The sequence below is a fragment of the Emys orbicularis genome, chromosome 5, assembly GCF_028017835.1.
Source record: "Emys orbicularis isolate rEmyOrb1 chromosome 5, rEmyOrb1.hap1, whole genome shotgun sequence".
Taxonomy (NCBI): domain Eukaryota; kingdom Metazoa; phylum Chordata; order Testudines; family Emydidae; genus Emys; species Emys orbicularis.
In genome coordinates this window covers 94,848,851-94,867,670 of record NC_088687.1, presented here as the reverse complement: position 1 = coordinate 94,867,670, position 18,820 = coordinate 94,848,851, and the positions used below count along the sequence as shown (strand labels likewise).

Below are 18,820 nucleotides of genomic sequence, written 5' to 3'. Positions count from 1 at the left end.
CTGGGAAGGCTGTTCCAGAACTTCACTCCTCTAATGGTTAGAAACCTTCATCTAATTTCAAGCCTAAACTTCCCGACGGCCAGTTTATATCCATTTGTTCTTGTGTCCACATTGGTACTAAGCGTAAATAATTCCTCTCCCTCCCTGATATTTATCCCTCTGATATATTTATAAAGAGCAATCATCTCCCCTCAGCCTTCTTTTGGTTAGGCTAAACAAGCCAAGCTCTTTAAGTCTCCTTTCATAAGACAGGTTTTCCATTCCTCGGATCATCCTAGTAGCCCTTCTCTGTACCTGTTCCAGTTTGAATTCATCCTTCTTAAACATGGGAGACCAGAACTGCACACAATATTCCAGATGAGGTCTCACCAGTCATGTTCCCCACTGCTCCTCTCGTGGCTCTGCAAACACTGCAGGATCAGGCGCATTGTGTTTGCAATGCTCATCACAATAGTGCAGAGCTGTGCAGGATCCATGCTTCACACAGAGATGGTGGATGTGTGGGTTTGCGGGACTTTTGAAAAGAGATGCGACACATCATGGGGTGCAGATAAAATTATGGGTTGTCGAAAACTGAATCAACAACCAAAGGTAAGTTAGATTTCCAATGAGAACTGAAACACAAGCCAAGTTTGAAGAAAATTGGTTCAGTTTTAAACTTGAACACTTAAAGTTGGAAATTTCACAAATGCACAGTAAAATTCTACTATGTTTTAAAATCCATTCAGCCTTTTGGGTTGGTTTTTATGCATTGAGTTGCTCAGGCAGATCTTCCAGGGGTAGATCTGTAGTCTTAAACTGACTCTCACCTTGACTGTAATCTGTTTCTTCTAGAAACATGCCAAATATATTGCAGGTTCTTTTGCTTTGGCCGTGATTGTTAGATAGTTGATGAAGGGCATTTTGCAAACGCTATGTAGTTTCTTTTCTATCTTCTGTAGATTTTTGGTTTTGGTCACATAATGATTGATCGTGAATAATTGACCTGCCCAAGCCAACTGTGTCAACACTTGTTCTTAATTCAGGCAGCATTTTCTACTGAACTTCATACCAAAAAGGCTTGAAACGCATAGGCTTGGAACACTTCTTTTTCTCAACTCTTTCCCCCTTGTTACAGTTTTGGGATTGGAAAATGTTAGCAGTATTTCCCTCTTCATCTATATTACATAGTTCATTCTGAAGCGTCACAAAGTATTTTAGGAAATCTGGAGTCAGCAATAGCTTCACTCACCAGTGAAACACAGTTAGCACTAGGGTGGAAACCAATGGACAGATATACACAGTACCTCAGTTTTGGCAAAGGACACTAAGGCAAGCCCCATATCTTATTGAAAGTGCCATAAACTAGTCTTTTTAATGGCCACAGAACAAGCAGACTCTCCGGTCAGCTACTTGCATTTAGATCTCATGCATTTGACCCCAACACAATAAATTGCATGGAATTCAGCTACCATAGACTACCTCATTTTCCTGCAGGAAAAAAACTGAGTAGTGTCTGACAAATCGGTGTACTCTGAGACCCATCACTCATTCTAGTGAAGAATATCCTGTGCATTAGCTGTCCCACGTAAGCTTAAGTAGTGGGCTATTGTGTTAGCAGGCTTCTTCTGAATGTATAAAAACACTTTCACTATAAATTTCCTTTCTTGAAGGAGTGTTTCCAACTGCTGGAAATTAGTCTACTTTCAGTTAAGGTTTCACTTTTGTTGCAGCTCCATCCATTGTGGGACCACTGGCCTCTCAATGAACCCTCCTCTTCCTTTTTCTGGGCAGAATGGGATGAGGTCTGACTGCATTTTAGCTTGTTCTCTCTATCCTTCCCTCTAATTTTGGCTACAAGATAATTGGTCTTGAGAAGGGGGAGGTGATAATAGTTGTGAAAATGTTTCCATCTCTGTTCATGTAGAGCTCTGGGCCTGGTCCACACTAACCCCCCACTTCGAACTAAGATACGCAGTCTTAGTACCTTAGTTCGAACTTACCGCGGGTCCAGACGCGGCAGGCAGGCTCCCCCGTCGACTGCGCGTACTCCTCTTGCAGAGCAGGAGTACCGGCGTCGACGGCGAGCACTTCCGGGATCGATCCCAGAAGATCGATTGCTTACCGCCGGACCCGCAGGTAAGTATAGACGTACCCGTAGTGTGAAATAAAATCATTCTATATCTTGTCTTGCTTTTCACTTTTCTGAGATGTGGGATCAGTTTGAAAAGTGGTGTATAAAATCAATAAGTATTGATAAAACCACGGCCCATCCTAAAACTACAACACCGGTTTTGTGACTGGTTAGAGGCATGGTCATCTTAACAGGTTACATGATTCAAAGTGTGGATACAGCAAAGCTTCTGCCATCACAGTCAGAGTTGCACATGCACATCCACACACAACCTTTTACCTTTTTGTACGTTGCAGTCTGAGAAAATCTGGGCAGCTATCCCTAAATGCTTCTGCAAGAAATGAAGTACCCATTACCCCAAGAAATGAAGTACCCATTACCCCATATGATAAATAGAACCATTTATCATATGGGGTAATGCACTTTGGGGATGTCCCTCTCTACGTAGCTAGGAAAGAGGAAGATTGGCTAACTTGGTGACACAGTCATGCTTAGGGTATCCTGTTAACACTCCTAGGCTAGCAAAACATGATCTGCCATGATTATTACTAACAGTGTTTAAGTCAAAGGGTGTGCGGGGACCATGTATAAAGCCAGCAGTACTATTAATCGAAAAACTCAGTTAAAGTTGTAGTGTGGGCAGGACATTAGTCTTTCAAGACCTACTTTTTTCCAGGTTTGGAAAACTAGTCAATGTTGACTTAATTTCTTTTCTTAAGATGTTTTCAAATGCTTTTAGATCCCCAACTCTACTCTTATCACTAGTTTTTCAAAGACACCAACTTATGGCAAACTGGGAAAATGGCATATAGGAGACCTTGAGACCACCAAAGGAAAGAAGCATCTGATTGTGATCCCAGGCTCAAGTCTCTTCTGGAGCAGAAGTGCGGGCATTTGGTATTATTGTCCATGACAAATAAATCTGTGGTGTGAGTCCCCTACTGATGAAATATTGGCTCTGTGATGGACTTCTGCACTGATCACTTGTAGTTGGTTACTGCATGTTGTTAACACGATGTCCAAAGCCTGATGGCTTCCTGGCGGATGTAGGTGTGATGTTTTGGGGATCACCCAGACCAGTAAGGGGTTCTGTCACTGCCTTCCCTGTAAGCTTGGGGTTCCTAAATGCTGTGCTGCTAGCTCAGAAGGAGCTTTGAGAGCCTTAACGTGGTTCCCTAGCCTACTGCTAGCCTTTACTTTTCATAATTAAATCCCTCCAAACTTTCTATTGTTTTGATTTTGAATGTGTAACACCACTTTACCAATTAGGAAAAGATGTGATTTTTTTTTTTATCTTTTCCCTTTTGATTGGAGTTAGAATTAAAATGTCATCTGTTTTCACATTATCATTAATAATGTTCACATGAATACAGAAAACTCGGGATGGACTAGGGTTTAACTGCTGCTGTTAATAATAAAAAAAAAAAGGTAAAAAAAACCCCAAAACAACCTAGAAACATTTTTGTGTAGGTGCCATCAAATGTGATAGTTTGAATTGTTGAATTTTTTTTAAAAACATTCATTTAAAATTTGAAGACATTTCCATTAGACTATAACTATGAGAAAGTATATTCGATATTAGGATAAATTAAGTGTATTTGAAACCCCTAATATAACACATTCTTTCTTTTAGTGGGCACCATTAAATCCTATTTTAGATTGAAAATATTTTGCCTAGTATTGTTACAAGTATCACCCACAATTACTGTAACTCTTAGTTTAGAATAGAACAATTGTTCAACTTTTTCAGCTCATTTACTCTCTATGCTTTGTTACTCTGGATACTCAGTTTCATTCTGTGTAGAACTTTCACCTAGCAACAGAGAAGAAAAATATTTAGGTTGTGAAATCCTTAGGGTAGGGATTGTGTCTCACTATATTTGGACAGTGCCTTGCACATTATGGGTGCTACTATAATACAAATGATCAGATTTTTTTAGTAGGAAAACTGATTATAAAAGGACAAATTGTAAGGGGGGGCTCAAGAAAAAATTTAGTACCTGAAACTTTTTTTTTTTTTTTTACTCATTTTGATTGAAGTGTCCAGATCCTTTTTGAATTGACTTGCATTACTACTATTTCACATCTTTGGAAGGAAGGTATGTAGGTGATAACGCATGCACTTTGTGATGTACTGAAGGTTCTCCATCGCCATCTCACAGTTGCAGCAGTTGTCATTTCAGCAAATGATAAATGAAGAGATTCTTCTGAGACCATCAGCAGCATTGCTTTCACTCTCATGGTAGCAGTGTGCTTCAGGTGCATGGTTTCAGTCCCTAAAGGTTTTTGGATTGAGACTTCTTTTTAAACAAGAAGTCAAGGCCAAGTCTGCTGTGTAGCAGTACGTGTACTTACAATCATGTCTCAAAAAGGTCCATAAATGTTATTGAATTTGGCTGTTGATATTTCAGCTAGTCTCTTTTAAAGGAATTTCTTCTGATTTTGCTGTTCTGTCCCTTTGTTTTTGGAATTTCTTACCGTATTGAATAGATTATTTATATAGAGTAACTCAGTTTTTGGCTTTCATAGTGCAATTTTTTTTATCAGTCTTATTTGGCTGGAAAAAATCAGGGTAAATCAAACAATGTGAGAGAATCTAGCCAGCGTGGTTAATAGAGTATAGTAATAAGATGTGGTCTGCCCTTGAATTAAGCTATACCAGGTGTGGTGAGGAACAGAATTATAGATCAGCAAAATTATTCCTTCAAGCCAAGGTACTGAGTTAAAAACTATGACTTTGTGTCTCTGAAATGTTAAAAACACTATTTTATCCACTATTATGAGAGAATTCCAAATCCAGGCATAATGTAGATTCTTAAGAAGTTGGGACTTCCCTCAACTACACCTTTTCTCTTACAGCGGTGTTCCTCCTATGAGAATAATTGGAATTGTACTGTGCTTTTACATAGACTTAGTTTTTAATGTCTCACATACCTTGCCTCTGCACTCTGTTTTCCATAGAGTGTGTGTTTTGAGGACTGTTTTGGAATATTAAAGATGGAGGTGTGGAAATTATATTTTTTTGCTTTTTTCTGTGACAGTCTTATTTGTTTAGAAGCTGGAGAGAGACAAATGAAATGTTTCTGTGCAGAAATGCTTTAATATAATGACTGGTATTAGTAGGGTGACCATATGTCCTGATACTAGGAGCTTTGTCTTATACAGGCAACTGTACTCCCCCCTCTTCCCAAAAAAGTCCCAATTTTTCATACTTGCTATCTGGTCACCCTAGGTATTAGTGGATCCTCCAAGTAAAATTATTTTATACAGGAGGGCTATGCTGGTTATGTGATTGATATCTCTTTGGCTGTTCTGAGAGGGCTGTTCAGATAGTGTTACACAAATGTTCACTACCATTTTTGGTCTCATTTAAGTTCATAGAGCTACTTATCACTACATTTGGTAATGTTTGCATGATTAGTCCCAAATATGATGCTTCTCAGGTTATGCACTTTGGCGCTGGACTGTGCTTCACTACTGACAAGGGTTAACTTTTGCTAGCTTTGGATCTTGGCATACTTTTATTTTTAGCAAGAATATTACACTTTGCATACATGGAAGAATTCCATTGATTTAGTGTTGGACATGAAGGAGCCTTAGGCATGGGGAGGAGTTTTAAAAACCTAACTGTAAACTCAGGTTAAGAATCTTGCATGAGACATCAAAAGTAAGGAAATACAAAATTATTTTTTTCATTCCTTAGCTAGGTATTGCTGCTTTGTGCCTCTTGTATCTGTAGGCAAAAGTCAGCATAAGTCCTGTATAAATGTTTCCCATCGCTTTCGTTGGAGAATATGTATTTGCATTTATAGTAATCAAACTAACTTAAAAATGTAATGTTTATGATAGTTAATCAAATTCTCCTAGAAAGAATGTGCTTTGGATATTAACTTACCATAGGGACGGATGGGAAAGTGATAGGATAGGTAGAGTGGAGGGCAACTCTGTTTCATGGATCCTGTTTTTTTGGGGGGTGGGTAAGTTTGGCTTTATGAACTTAAGTGTATTCTGATTTTTTGTGAATTTAATTTTGCCGATGGTGGAGGAGATCTGTGTGTATGATAAAAATACATAGAATTTTTTTTAATGAGTTGCACTTACTAATTCCCATGCTGTGGCAAAAATTGTACAGTCCCTTTCCCCAAAGAGATGGGAGGGATTTTTATTGATGTTATGAAGCCTGAGTGAATACTTTTTTCATCAGAGCCTGGTAGTGGGTTTTTAAAAAAAGAAGAGAATACATAAAATCTTGTTTCTAGCCGTAAAAACTATATTCCATAGTGTAATTTAAACCAGGATAAGAGACACAACTAAATTTTATTTTTCCTCTAGATTTTCAGCTGAACTCTCATCTATCAACACTGGCAAATATTCACAAGATTTACCACACCCTCAATAGGCTGGTAATGACTTGCAATCTTCTCTTTATTTAATAGCTAGTTATTTACTTTTGAATGCATTTATTTGTGCTATGAAATATTTAGATTATTGTACTTAAAAATTTGGGGGAATCCACATTAAGGTTTCACAGTTAACTGTCACTTCTTGTGCTTTGATTGCTTAAGGTTGCATGTGTATGCACAAGAGGTCAAAATTAAGATATGGCTGTGTCCAGTGGAGCCCTTGTCTCAGTATGTGTACATTATGGTATGCCTGGAAGCATGTGTGAAAACTGCATGTTCCTTTTGCTTACAGTTTTTATCAGTCTCAGGCTCCTTACAGTAAATGTGGGAAAACATATACTGTAAACACATCAGTCAATTTAGAGCAATCCAAAGAATGAGGCATGGGCTGTTGATGATCCTTGCCTCCTTCACTGAACAGTCACAGTATTTTCCACAGCATAGTTAGCCATGCACACACTTACAGTTTAGGGCAACTGCAGCTGTATTTCCCGCAGTGGTCCAGCAAGGCCACCCATTCTCAGGCTTTCAGTTACCCAGTTGTTTCTCCTGGATGGAGACACATGTCTTTCTCCCTTCTGACCAGAGTATTTTTAGGCTGCACAGATGCCTGTCTTAACTGTGCAGGTCCCATCACAGATAGGTTGCTTGAGAACACCTGCTTGCTTTTCTTTAGAGATGGTTAACATGTTTAATTGCTGCAATTGTAAGGTGCCACACAGCACTTTCTGTGCAAGCCTACTTTATTTGTAAGGTAAAAAGCATTACAGAGAAAACATTTAGAACAGTAAAAGAACCCAAATGGGTGCTAATAAGCTTGCCAGAATTAACCACAGCCCTAACATGGATTCTGACAGGAGCTGTTCTTTAATCTCCTCACCTAAGGAGATTTCTTGTGGTTACCAATTTATTACAGCTTCAGCTCAGAACAAGCACCCAGTCTTATGTGACCTCAGTAGGCCAACTCCTTCCAAACCTATCTTGAGGATTGGGGCTTTCTGTAAACCAAGGGCCCTGTCCATTTGCTGGATCAGGAAGAAGGCCATGAGCCAGTTTAAAACAAGGCTATTTATTTAAAAACCATTTTTGGTCTGTTGGTTTCTGGAGAAAGTAGTTTGAATTAGTATATATGAACTTTTCTGGGGAGGTGGCTTCTCTGGAAATGTTACAATCTTAGTGAATTTGCTGAATTATCCCCTGGTGTTCTCCTATTTACCTTCCTATGGAAATGCACACAATAACACATACATAATTGATTTTTAATGAAACAATGAACTCCAAAGATATTAAAATGAATTCATTAAGGTTTAATTTAATTTAATAAGTTTATTTAGGGTATTGCAGGAAATTTAGAGCATTATATGTCCCTCCTACGGAAGTGGGTGTAATTAGGGTGCTGGCTGACAGCCTAGGGGAACCCACTGACTGAATCGGGGCAATGCTTTCTTCCTGAAAGTGGGGGGGCCACGAAGCCCCACCCCCCCTGTGGCCCCGCCCTTGTCTCCCTATTTCCCCTGAGGCCCTGCCCCCTGGCCAAGCTGGAAGCCGGAGCCTGGCTTGGGAGCCTCCACTTGCCCAGGGTGGGGAGGAGCCTGAGGGCAGCCCCTGGCCTGTGTCTTTGCCCCCGGGACTCCTCACCCAGGGCAGGTGGAAGGTCTGTGGCATCCCACAGCTGCCTGGGCTCCCCGGGCTCCTCTTACCGGGCCAGGCTCCAGCTTCCGGCCAGGGGCGGGGCCTCAGGGGCCGAAGAGCTGCAGCCGGGCCATGGTAAGAACCGCTCTGGCAGCTGTGGGGAGCTGCGGACCCTCAATCTGCCCTGGATGGGAGTCTGGGGGGAGGGGCACAGACTGAGGGCTGCTCTTGGCCCCCCCATCCCAGGCAGGTGGAGAGTCCCTGGCTCTCCACAGCTGCCTGGGTTGCTCTTATCCGGGCCAGGCTCCAGCTTCTGGCCTGGCTTGAGCGGAAGAGGAGGTGTAGGGGGCCAAGCCCATGGCGAAAAGTGGATGGGCCAGGTCCGTCTATTTTCAGAAGTGGGAGGGCCATGGCCCCCCGCACCCTGTTCTGGCGCCCCTGGACTGAATGCTTGGACAGATTTATTTCCTGGATGGCGGTTTTGTTAGTACCTTTTATAATTTCACGATTAATTTGTTTAGGTAACAAACATTTTGCTAGCAAGCCAGCATATTTTCTTTAAAAATTTGTACGGTGTTTTTGCATAACCGTTCTGCAAAATATCTTTTTTTTAGACTCTATGAAGCTGATCTTTTACATGCCCCTTCTTACTCTTGTTGCTCCACAACTTTTGGGTGTAAACTTGAGACCTAATTTTTCCCACTTACATCTCCCATGCACTTTCCTGGGAGTAGCAGCCGTGTTAGTCTGTATCCGCAAAAATAACAGGAGTACTTGTGGCACCTTAGAGACTAACAAATTTGTTAGTCTCTAAGGTGCCACAAGTACTCCTGTTATTTTTCCTGGGAGTGTATATGGTGTCTCTTGGTTCCCCAAGTGGTCAGCTGCCTCAGTTCTGGATTGAGGTTCCCCAACCCCCGTGGGAATATTACAAGCAGACATTCTTTGGCTCAAAGGGACAAATATGTCAGGGCTGCCTCCTTGTGCAGTGGCTCTCAAACATGCACTGCTTTTATTTTGCTCTGTCCTGCTCCGGGTCCCTTTGAAGGGCTGGCAGAGAGCTTAATTCCTTTATTTTGGGCACAGTGAATTTTCTTTCAAGTCAGTAGTCTTGTCCTTTCTTTGAAGCAGCAGGCAATCTCATCCCCTTCCTCCTCAGGTGTTTGTAGATTGCAAACTGGAGTTGCAACCTGAGTCTTTTTGGACACTAATGGGGAATGTGAGTCCCTCTTTCCCTTGTTAGCTATTCTATTTACATTTTTGCTTACATACTCTCTTCTCTGTCTTAGGCTAACTAAGAGAGTCGTTTACTCTTTCTGTTTTCAATGCTATAACATCATTTTCTAAAAGCAAAGAATATGGAATATCTGAAAATACACCTTACACTTTCTGGGTCTGTATAGAAATTTGTGCTGTAAGTAGAATGAAGGCATTCACACCAGGAACCTTAACCCACATTTCACACTATGGCAGCATTTGATGGGGCTTCACTATATCGGACTAAACTATAATCCTGGCTGGCCCCATATCTCTCTATACAGTGAATTTATCTCCCATAACCACCACCTTCTGCTCCCACTGTTGATTGGATGGATTTGCACCTATGAAGGTGCAGCAAGACATGTTTGCAACGATATGGGTTGTGAATGGTTTAGCATGAACATTATATGCCATTGGCAAACTAGCTGTGTGACTTTCTCCCTCTGGAGGTTCAGTCACACAGCTAACTCTATGAGGTTGAGGTGCAGCTGGAGTTCCCAGCCCTGCAATGTCACTCAGTGGGTGTTGTGAGCATTCTTGGTCAAAGTGACCCTGCTGGCCACGTATGGCACACCATTTCTCCTCCTGATCCAGGGCTTTTGAGAATTGGTTTCCCTCCCTCGTGGGTGCAGGTCTTTGCTTGGGCTTGATTCCTGTCATCTGATCCTGTTCCCTTCCTATTAGTCAACCTGGATTTAATCGAAAACCTATCTGCATATTGGTCAGCCCATTTCCAGGGTATGGTTACTTCTTCGAGTGATTGCTCATGTGTATTCCACAATAGGCGTGTGTGCTCGCCACGTGCACCAGTGCCGGAAGTTTTTCCCCTAGCAGTACCCGTGGGGGGGAGCGCCCCCCGCGACCCCTGGAGTGGCGCCTGCCTGGCGAGGTATAAGGGGAGATGCGTGCTCCCCCCTCCCCCGCCCCTTCTTGCCGCCAGTGAAGGTGTGTTGGAACTGCTGTGCTCCAGCTTTGCTGTAGCTTGTCCCCAGAACTGTTCCTTCGTTCAGTGTTAGTACCTGTAGTTAGTTAGCTGTTTAGTTAGTCAGTGAGCCCGAGCCGGGGCATGCCCCATGCCCCGGGGTTTAAGTCGTGCGGCTCTTGCAGGCGTTCCATGCCAAGAAGTGACCCGCATGCAGACTGTTTGTGCTGCTTGGGAGAAACCCATATCAGCGAAAGGTGCAAGATTTGCAAGTCCTTTAAGCCTCGGACCAAAAGAGAAAGGGACATTAGGCTCTGGGCCATCCTAATGGAGTCGGCGCTGACCCTGACCCCGGCACGCCGCTCCAAACCGGTACCCGGCACCGCGGCATTGGTATGCGGCAATCCTCCGGTACCACTGACCAGTCGGCACTGCTCCCCGTCCATGGGGCACGCCAAGAGGGCCAAGAAGACTCCCTCTTTGCAGCAGCACCGAGAGAAATCTGGGCCAGAGGCTAGACCCATGTCGGGCAGTCCTCGATCCCCACCGGGCCCCAGGCCTCCGACTCAAGCTGAGCGGAGTAGCCCGGCCCCTTCGGAACAGGCCTCTCTGGATGTCCGGATACCTTCCACGCCTGAAGCCCTCCAGGCGGCCCGGGACATCATGTCCATGCTGGTGCCTGAAGTGCCGCCGATGTTGGCCCCACGCTCCAGAGGCAAGCCACCGCTGGGATCTCCGCAGCCGCCTCCGACCCGGTACTGGTCTCGGTCGAGGGAACATTCCCGATGCCGATCACCGCCCAGTGACCGCTCGGGGCAGAGTCCAGGTGGATCGCCCTCAACACAGACCAGACTGTCTGGCTGGGTTTTGTCCGGCCAGGACTCGCAGCACTGCTCGTCCTCAAGGAGCGAACATCGACAGGACCACGGCAGGCGTCGCCGTCGGTCCTCGTCTCGGAGAGGGTACTGCAGTCGGTCATGGCACATTCGTCGACACTGTTCCTGCTCGGACTCCCGCTCCAAGTCTCTGTCAAGACATTGCAGCCCCGAGCGTCGGGGTCTCGCTGTCGCGGGTCCACCCGTCGAGGCCGTTCGCGGAGCCGCCATTACAGTCAGTACCAGTCCTCTACGTCGAGATCACAGTCCCGTGGCCGTCGTAGATCCTGGCACCACTGCTGCTCCCGGTCCAGGGACAGCAGTGGATCGTACGCCAGCCTGGTTTCCATCCGTAGCCGTCCTTCGATGGGCCGGGCCAGCCAATCTGGACAGCTGGTCCTGCCGGTGCCACAGCAGGTGCAGTGGCACCGAGCATCGTGGCTGGCTGAATGGTACCAGTGGGCACTGTGGCCTCCGGCACAGCCCCTGGTGGGAGCTCGCTTGGTGGCCGGAGCTTCGGAAGCACCGTCGGCCTCCCTCTCCAGACCCCCGAGAAAGGAGTCGGTGGGATGTACGTCCTCGGCACTGTGCCCGGAGTCCAACCACGTGGTGGACCTTCTGGTGCCGGCTGACACCCAGAGCACTGCACCGGCCTCTTCGCCCCTCCCCCCTCTGTCCCACAGGAGGACTCTAGGGCCCACCAAGAACTCTTAAAGAGAGTGGCAGCAAGCCTACACCTCCAGGCAGAGGAGATGGAGGAGCCCTCGGACTCCCTGTTTAACGTGTTGTCCCCATCGGCACCGGGAAGGGTGGCCTTGCCTCTCCACGAAGCGGTGCCTAAGATTTCTAATGCCCTGTGGCAAACACCGGCCTTGTTGGCCCCCATCTCAAAAAAGGTGGAACGTAAGTACTTTGTACCCACTAAAGGGTATGAGTACTTGTATACACACCCGGCGCCCAACTCCTTGGTGGTCGAGTCAGTCAACCATAGGGAACGGCAGGGTCAGCCAGCCCTGACCCCAAAGAACAAAGACTCTCGGAGACTGGACTCTTTCGACAGGAAAATTTATTCATCTTTGAGCTTCCAGTTATGAGTGGCAAACCATCAGGCTCTCCTGGGCCGGTACGAATGCCATCTGTGGGGCTCCCTGCCTAAGTTTGAGGACTTCCTCCAGGAGCGCGATAGGAAGGAGTTTAAGGCGCTAGTGGAGGAAGGGACGGCGGCTGCTAGGGCGTCCTTGCAGGCAGCCTCAGATGCCACGGCCACACGATCAATGGCCTCTGCGGTGTCCATGAGATGGGCGTCATGGCTCCTCCTCTCTGGGCTGTCCAGCAAGGCACAGTCTTCCATGCAGGATCTCCTGTTTGATGGGAAAGCTCTGTTTGCGGAGGAAACAGATACAAGGCTGCATGGCATGAAAGACTCCCGCACGACCCTCCAGACTCTGGGCCTCTATGTCCCAGCTCTGGCAAAACCTAAATTCAAACCGCGGCAGACTCCTGCCCAGGCCGCCCTCCCGAAGTACAAGGCTGCCCATAAGAAGCAGAGGGATTATAAGAGACACCCTCAGAGGCAGTCTCGGCCTGCCCCACAGCCTGGGTCCTCCAAGGGCAAGCAGGCAGGGAAAAGGCATTTTTGACGGGACGCTCGGGGGCACCCCGCCAGTCCTCATCAGGGATCCACCCCCAATAAAGCTTCCCTTCTCCAACTGGTTGTGTGCTTTCCTCCCGGAATGGTCACAGCTAACCTCGGACCGATGGGTCCTCAACACCATTTCCTGGGGTTACACCCTCCAGTTTACTTCCTCCCTGCCCAACCACCCCCTGCCCCCGTTCATCTTGGGGGACCCCTTGCACGAATCACTGCTCGAGCAGGAGGTGGGGCGGCTCCTAGGACTAGGAGCGATAGAGGCGGTGCCAGAGGAGTTCATGGGCAAGGGGTATTACTCCTGTTATTTCCTTATCCTGAAGGCCAAAGCGGGGCTCAGACCCATCCTGGAGGTCTGAACCAGTACATGGTGAAGCTCAAGTTCCGCATGGTCTCCCTGGCCTCCATCATCCGCTCCCTGGATCCCGGGGACTGGTATGCTGCCCTCGATCTACAGGACGCGTACTTCCACATCCACATATTTGAGGGGCACAGACGCTTCCTCCGCTTCATGGTGGGACAGAATCATTACCAATTCACGGTCCTCCCGTTTGGTCTGTCCACTGCCCCCTGGGTGTTTACAAAATGCATGTTGGTGGTAGCGGCTTGTCAAGGGCACCTCCCGGTCACAGGTGAGGGATCACGTGGCACTCCTCCTGTCCACGTGCACCGCCTTGGGCCTGTTGGTAAACAGCACCAAGTCCACGTTAGTCCCAGTCCAATGCATAGAGTTTATTGGGGCGCTCCTGGACGCAGAGTCGGCCAGGGCCTCTCTCCCACCAGACAGGTTCAAAACCCTGAAAGGTCTCATCGATTCAGTCACAAGGTTCCCGGTGACAACAGCCAGGGTTTGCCTGCAACTCTTGGGTCACATGTCGGCGTGCACGTACGTGGTCCGTCACGCCAGAATCAGGATGAAGCCCCTCCAGCTCTGGTTGGCCTCGAAGTTCTCCCAGGCCATGGACAGGATGGACAATGTCCTCACCGTGCTGGACTCTGTGATTGCCTCCCTACGGTGGTGGTCCGCCTCAAACAACATGCTCCAAGGAGTCCCGTTCAGGGACAGGATCCCGTCGTTGGAGGTGGTGTCCGATGCATCGGACCTGGGTTGGGGGGGCACATGTGGGGAACTTTCAGAACCAAGGCCTGTGGTCGGCTCAAGACCTGACCCTACATATAAATGTCAAGGAGCTCAGGGCAGTGCGGCTGGCGTGTATGGCCTTCCGCTTGCACCTGAAGGGCAAGGTAGTCAGGGTCCTCATGGACAACACGGCTTTGATGTTCTATATCAACAGGCAAGGTGGGGCCCGATCTTCTGCCGTGAAGCCCTCAGGTTGTGGGACTTCTGTATAGCCCACGACATCCACCTGAAGGCCTTTCACCTACCGGGCGCCCGGAACGAGAGGGCCGATCGCTTGAGCAGGGACTTTTCCGGCCCACCAGCTCTTCCGAAGGTGGGGAACTCCCCAGGTGGACTTATTCGCGACTCGGCAGAACCGGCGATGCCCCCGGTTCTGCTCCGGGGGGGGGGCGCTGGGGAGAGGTGCTATCTCTGATGCCTTTCTCCTGTCCTGGTCAGGCCGGCTTCTCTACGCCTTTCCCCCATTTCCCCTAATCAGCAGGGTCCTGGAGAAGATAAAGTCGGACAAGGTACGGGTCCTCCTGATTGCCCTGGTGTGGCCCAGGCAGCATTGGTACGGGACCCTCACGGGACTGGTGCTAGCTCCGCCGTGGCTGTTGCCGCTCCGCCCGGACCTGCTCTCTCAGGACCAGGGCCGCCGCCTCCATCCCAACCTAGCGTCTCTTCACCTCACGGCGTGGCTGCTCAGTGCTTAGGTGGATAGGAAAGGACGTGATCGGACCAGTTCCAGCGCATCCTCCTCGAAAGTATACGGCCCTCCACTCGCCGCGCTTATTTGGCGAAGTGGTCCCGGTTTTCTAGGTGGGCGGCAGACCAGGGCATCTCCCCGGTGACCGCCCTGATCCAGCTTATCCTTGATTACCTCCTCCACCTGAGGACCCAGGTCCTGGCGCCCTCGTCGGTCAAGGTGCACCTGGCAGCCATGTCAGCCTTCCATCCGCCGGTGCAAGGGCACACGTTTTTTCCCATGATATGACTGGCTGGTTCCTTAAGGGTTTGGATGGTCTTTTTCCATATTCTAGACCCCCAGTCCCACAGTGGGACCTAAACCTGGTGTTGGCTCGTCTCATGGGGCCCCCATTTGAACCGCTGGCCACGTGTTCCTGGTCTCACCTCTCATGGAAGGTGGCCTTCCTGGTTGCAAACCTCGCAACTACTCGTCGCCTCGGCTGAGCGTGCTAGGGGCAGCCGATTTCCATCCAGTGGCTTTCCAATTGGATCACTTTGTGCATCTGTTCCTGTTATGAGCTGGTGGGTGTCCCCCCGCCACCCATCGTGAGGGCACACACGACTCGGGTGCAGGCCTCGTCGGCTGCCTTCGTGACCCACGTCCCCATCCAGGACATTTGTAGGGCTGCCATGTGGTCTTTGGTTCACATGTTCACCTCGCATTATGCGATTGTCTCCTAGACCAGGGAAAACGCTGGGTTCGGCAGGGTTGTCCTCTGTCCTGGGAACTTGTGAACTCCTACCCACCTCCAACAGAGAGAGCTTGGAATCACCTTTTGTGGAATACACATGAGCAATCACTCGAAGAAGAAAAGACAGTTACCTTTTCCGTAACTGGTGTTCTTCGAGATGTGTTGCTCATGTCTATTCCACATCCCACCCTCCTTCCCCTCTGTTGGAGTTGTCGGGCAAGAAGGAACTGAAGGTGGGGGGAGCGTGCAGCTCCCCTTATACCGCACCAGGCAGGTTCCACTCCAGGGGTCGCGGGGGGTGCTCCCCCCCTACGGGTACTGCTAGGGGAAAAACTTCCGGCACCAGTGCACGTGCGAGCACACACACCTATTGTGGAATAGACATGAGCAACACATCTCGAAGAACACCAGTTACGGAAAAGGTAACTGTCTTATCTCTGGGATTTTGTCTGTTAACCATGATTTCAGGTTGGGGTGCCAGAATTTATAGAATTGTTATATACCTATTATTCATAGGCCTCATTGATAGTGGTACCCCTCCCATATACTTCCCCATGTCTTTACATAACCATTAATTTGATTTGAAACATCAGCATAAGTCATGTCTTTTTTTCTGAATTCCCTGCACTCTTGTAACAAAGCTTGTTTACAGCTTTCATAATCTTTATAGTCTGCCCTTCCCATTAGGATAAAAATGTCCAAGACCTTTGTCTTGGAGCCAGGTACCTTACCATGTGCTCCTTTCCCATCTTATTCAATTTACATCCCATTTCAAAGATGTGTAGGAACACATCCATTTCATCCCCTCCCTAAATCAAGGAAATAGATTGGACTCTACACCATTCACCAGTACTAGTACCTGGGGACTGGCTCCACCTGTTGAACTCTGGTTCTGCTAGCATGGTCTTTCCATTTCACAGTGATGTTGGTGCTCCCTATCCTTCTCTCTCTCCTCCAGCTGTTGCTGGTGCTGCTCATACTGGTGCTGGTTCTCCTTCTGTTTTTTCTTGTACTGACACTGCCTTCCCTGGTCTGCGAGCTGCTGGGTTTCCAGACACATTCTGTCCCTCTTCTGCTCCAGCTGTGGAGCTGTCCATCACTCCTGCTGCAGTGGTGTGGATGGAGCACAGTTGCTATCATTGCCAGCTTCTTCCCTCTTTTGGGCGTTGGCTCCAAGACTCACTCTGTCTGCTGGACCCTCTGTCAGCAGGCTGGAGATTCTTTGTGAATCTGGACCATCATTCTTTAACTGGTCATTAGAATACAGCAAATTTACTAGCTGTGATTTTGTTTGATCCTCAGTATTGATCTGCCTTTTTTTGCCTAACTCAACCAGGTGATTTTTCTTTAGCTAATTATAATTCACTTTCCCTGTTTCCCCCCCCCCCCCCCCCCCATTATTCCTTTCCTGAAAAGACTATTGAGACTGTGGCGGGGTGAAGACTCACTGGCACGGCACCTCCTCCTGGGAATTAGCTCTTCCAGCCCGGAGTGCCCTCTGCAGGCCAGTGTCTCGCCTGCTGCTGGCCCCCGTGTCCCTCCTGGACCCCGGTGCCCCTTTACATCAGGGTTCTGCCCACAGCAGCAACCCACAATCTGGGTCTCCCCACCCAGGGGAACCCCCAACCCTCTATCCCCACCTTGCCTCAGTGGCTACTGCCAGTCCCCATCTAGCCCCCGTTCACTGGGGCAGACTGCAGTCTGTAAACCACTCATCATTAGCAAGGGGGGTTAGGACCTGCTGCCTTTGCCTATCTCTGGGCTGCCCCTCTGCAGCCCCAGTACCTTTTTGTAGGCCTTTTTCAAGGCCTGCAGCCTGGGGTTTTTTCAGGCTGGAGCTCCCCTGCTCCTTCTGCCCTTCCCCAGCGCTCCTCCACCTCAGGTCCCCTTCTCTTCCAGGCAGCCAGGTCCTTCTCTCTCAAGAAACTAGAGAGAGAGTGTCCTCCTGAGCTCCTGGCTCGCAGCCCTTTTATAGGGCCAGCTGTGGCCTGATTAGGGCGTGGCCCCCGCTGTGGCTGTTTCCCCAATCAGCCTAGGCTTTTCTTTCAGCCCCGGCCCTCTCCAAGGGCTGGCTTTTAACCCCTCTTTACTGGAGTGGGGCAGCTGCCCCACTACAGAGACCTTTGTGCTTTTCCCCCCGCAGTACTTGCTTTTAATGTTGTTGGCACTTACACAATTTACATTGTTGCAGCATTCCACTACTATAGTTCAGGGTAACTGAATCTGTATTTCCCTTCAGTTGTCCAGTAAGGACACCCACTCTCAGGCTTCCAGCTCCCCAGCTTTTGCCTCTCTTGGAAGGTGACATGCAGCCCTCTCCCTTCTGACTGGGGTGCTTTTAGGCTGTATGGTTTCCTGCCTTCACTGTGTATTTCTCAGTGCAGACAATTTGCTCAAGGATGCCTGCTTGCTTTCTCTTCAGAGACGGTTAACAGGTGTAATTGCTACAGTTATAGGGTACCACACAGCACTTCCCATGCAAGCATACTTATTTTTAAGCTAAAAAATTACAGTATAGAGAAGACATATTAAAAATAGTAAAAGAACCTACATGCTTGCTAATAAGCTTACCAGAATTAACATGGATTCTGACAGGAACTGTCCTTCAATCCTTCACCCAGCAGGATTCCTTATAGTTACTAGTTTATTACAGCTTCAGCTCAGAACAAGCACCCAGTCTTATGTGACCTCAGTCGGCTAAGTTCTTCCAATCCTATCCTAAGGATTAGGGCCTTGCATGGAACAGGGGCCCTGTCCATTTGCTAGATCAGGAAGAAGGCCATGAGCCAGTTTAAAACCAGGCTATTTATTTAAAAAAAACTTTTTTTTTTTTTTTTTGTCTGTTGGTTTCTGGAGAAACCAGTTTGAACTAGTATATGTGGAGCTTTCTGTGGAGGTGGCTTCTCGGGAGATGTTACAACCTGAGTGAATTTGCCTAATTATCCCTACTTTCTCCTATTTACCTTTCCCATGGAAATACATACAGTTCCACAATAACACATTCATAATTGCATTTTTAATGAAATGAACTCTAAAGATGTTAAAACTAAGTCACTAAGGTTTAATTTCATTAAATTAAGTTTATTTAGAGTACTTCAGGAAATTGTCTATTATATCTCTCTCCTACAGAAGTGCGTGTAACTAGAATTGGCCGGCACCTTAGGAGAACCTATTGACTTGGGCAGGTTTATTTCCTGGATGGCAGTTTTGCTATTTTATACTTCCACATTTTCCTGTTTAGGTAACAAAAATTTTGCTAGGAAGCCAGCATATTTTAAAAAAAATTTGTACAGAGTTGTTTGATAATCATTCTGCAGAATATCTTTTTTAGAATCTGAGGCTGATCTTTTACATATTTAATACAATGAACTCCAAAATATTAAAAAATAATTCATTAAGGTTTAA

General features: G+C 47.4%; 1 protein-coding gene across 1 annotated transcript in view; it reads left to right on the top strand.

Annotated features, from left to right (window-relative positions):
• DCUN1D4 (defective in cullin neddylation 1 domain containing 4) overlaps positions 1–18,820 on the top strand; it is an 83,941-nt gene that overhangs the window by 9,534 nt on the left and 55,587 nt on the right. The window contains exon 2 of the mRNA XM_065404943.1: positions 6,446–6,516. Coding sequence (XP_065261015.1) covers positions 6,446–6,516 — 71 coding nt within the window. The remainder of the gene's footprint in view (positions 1–6,445; positions 6,517–18,820) is intronic.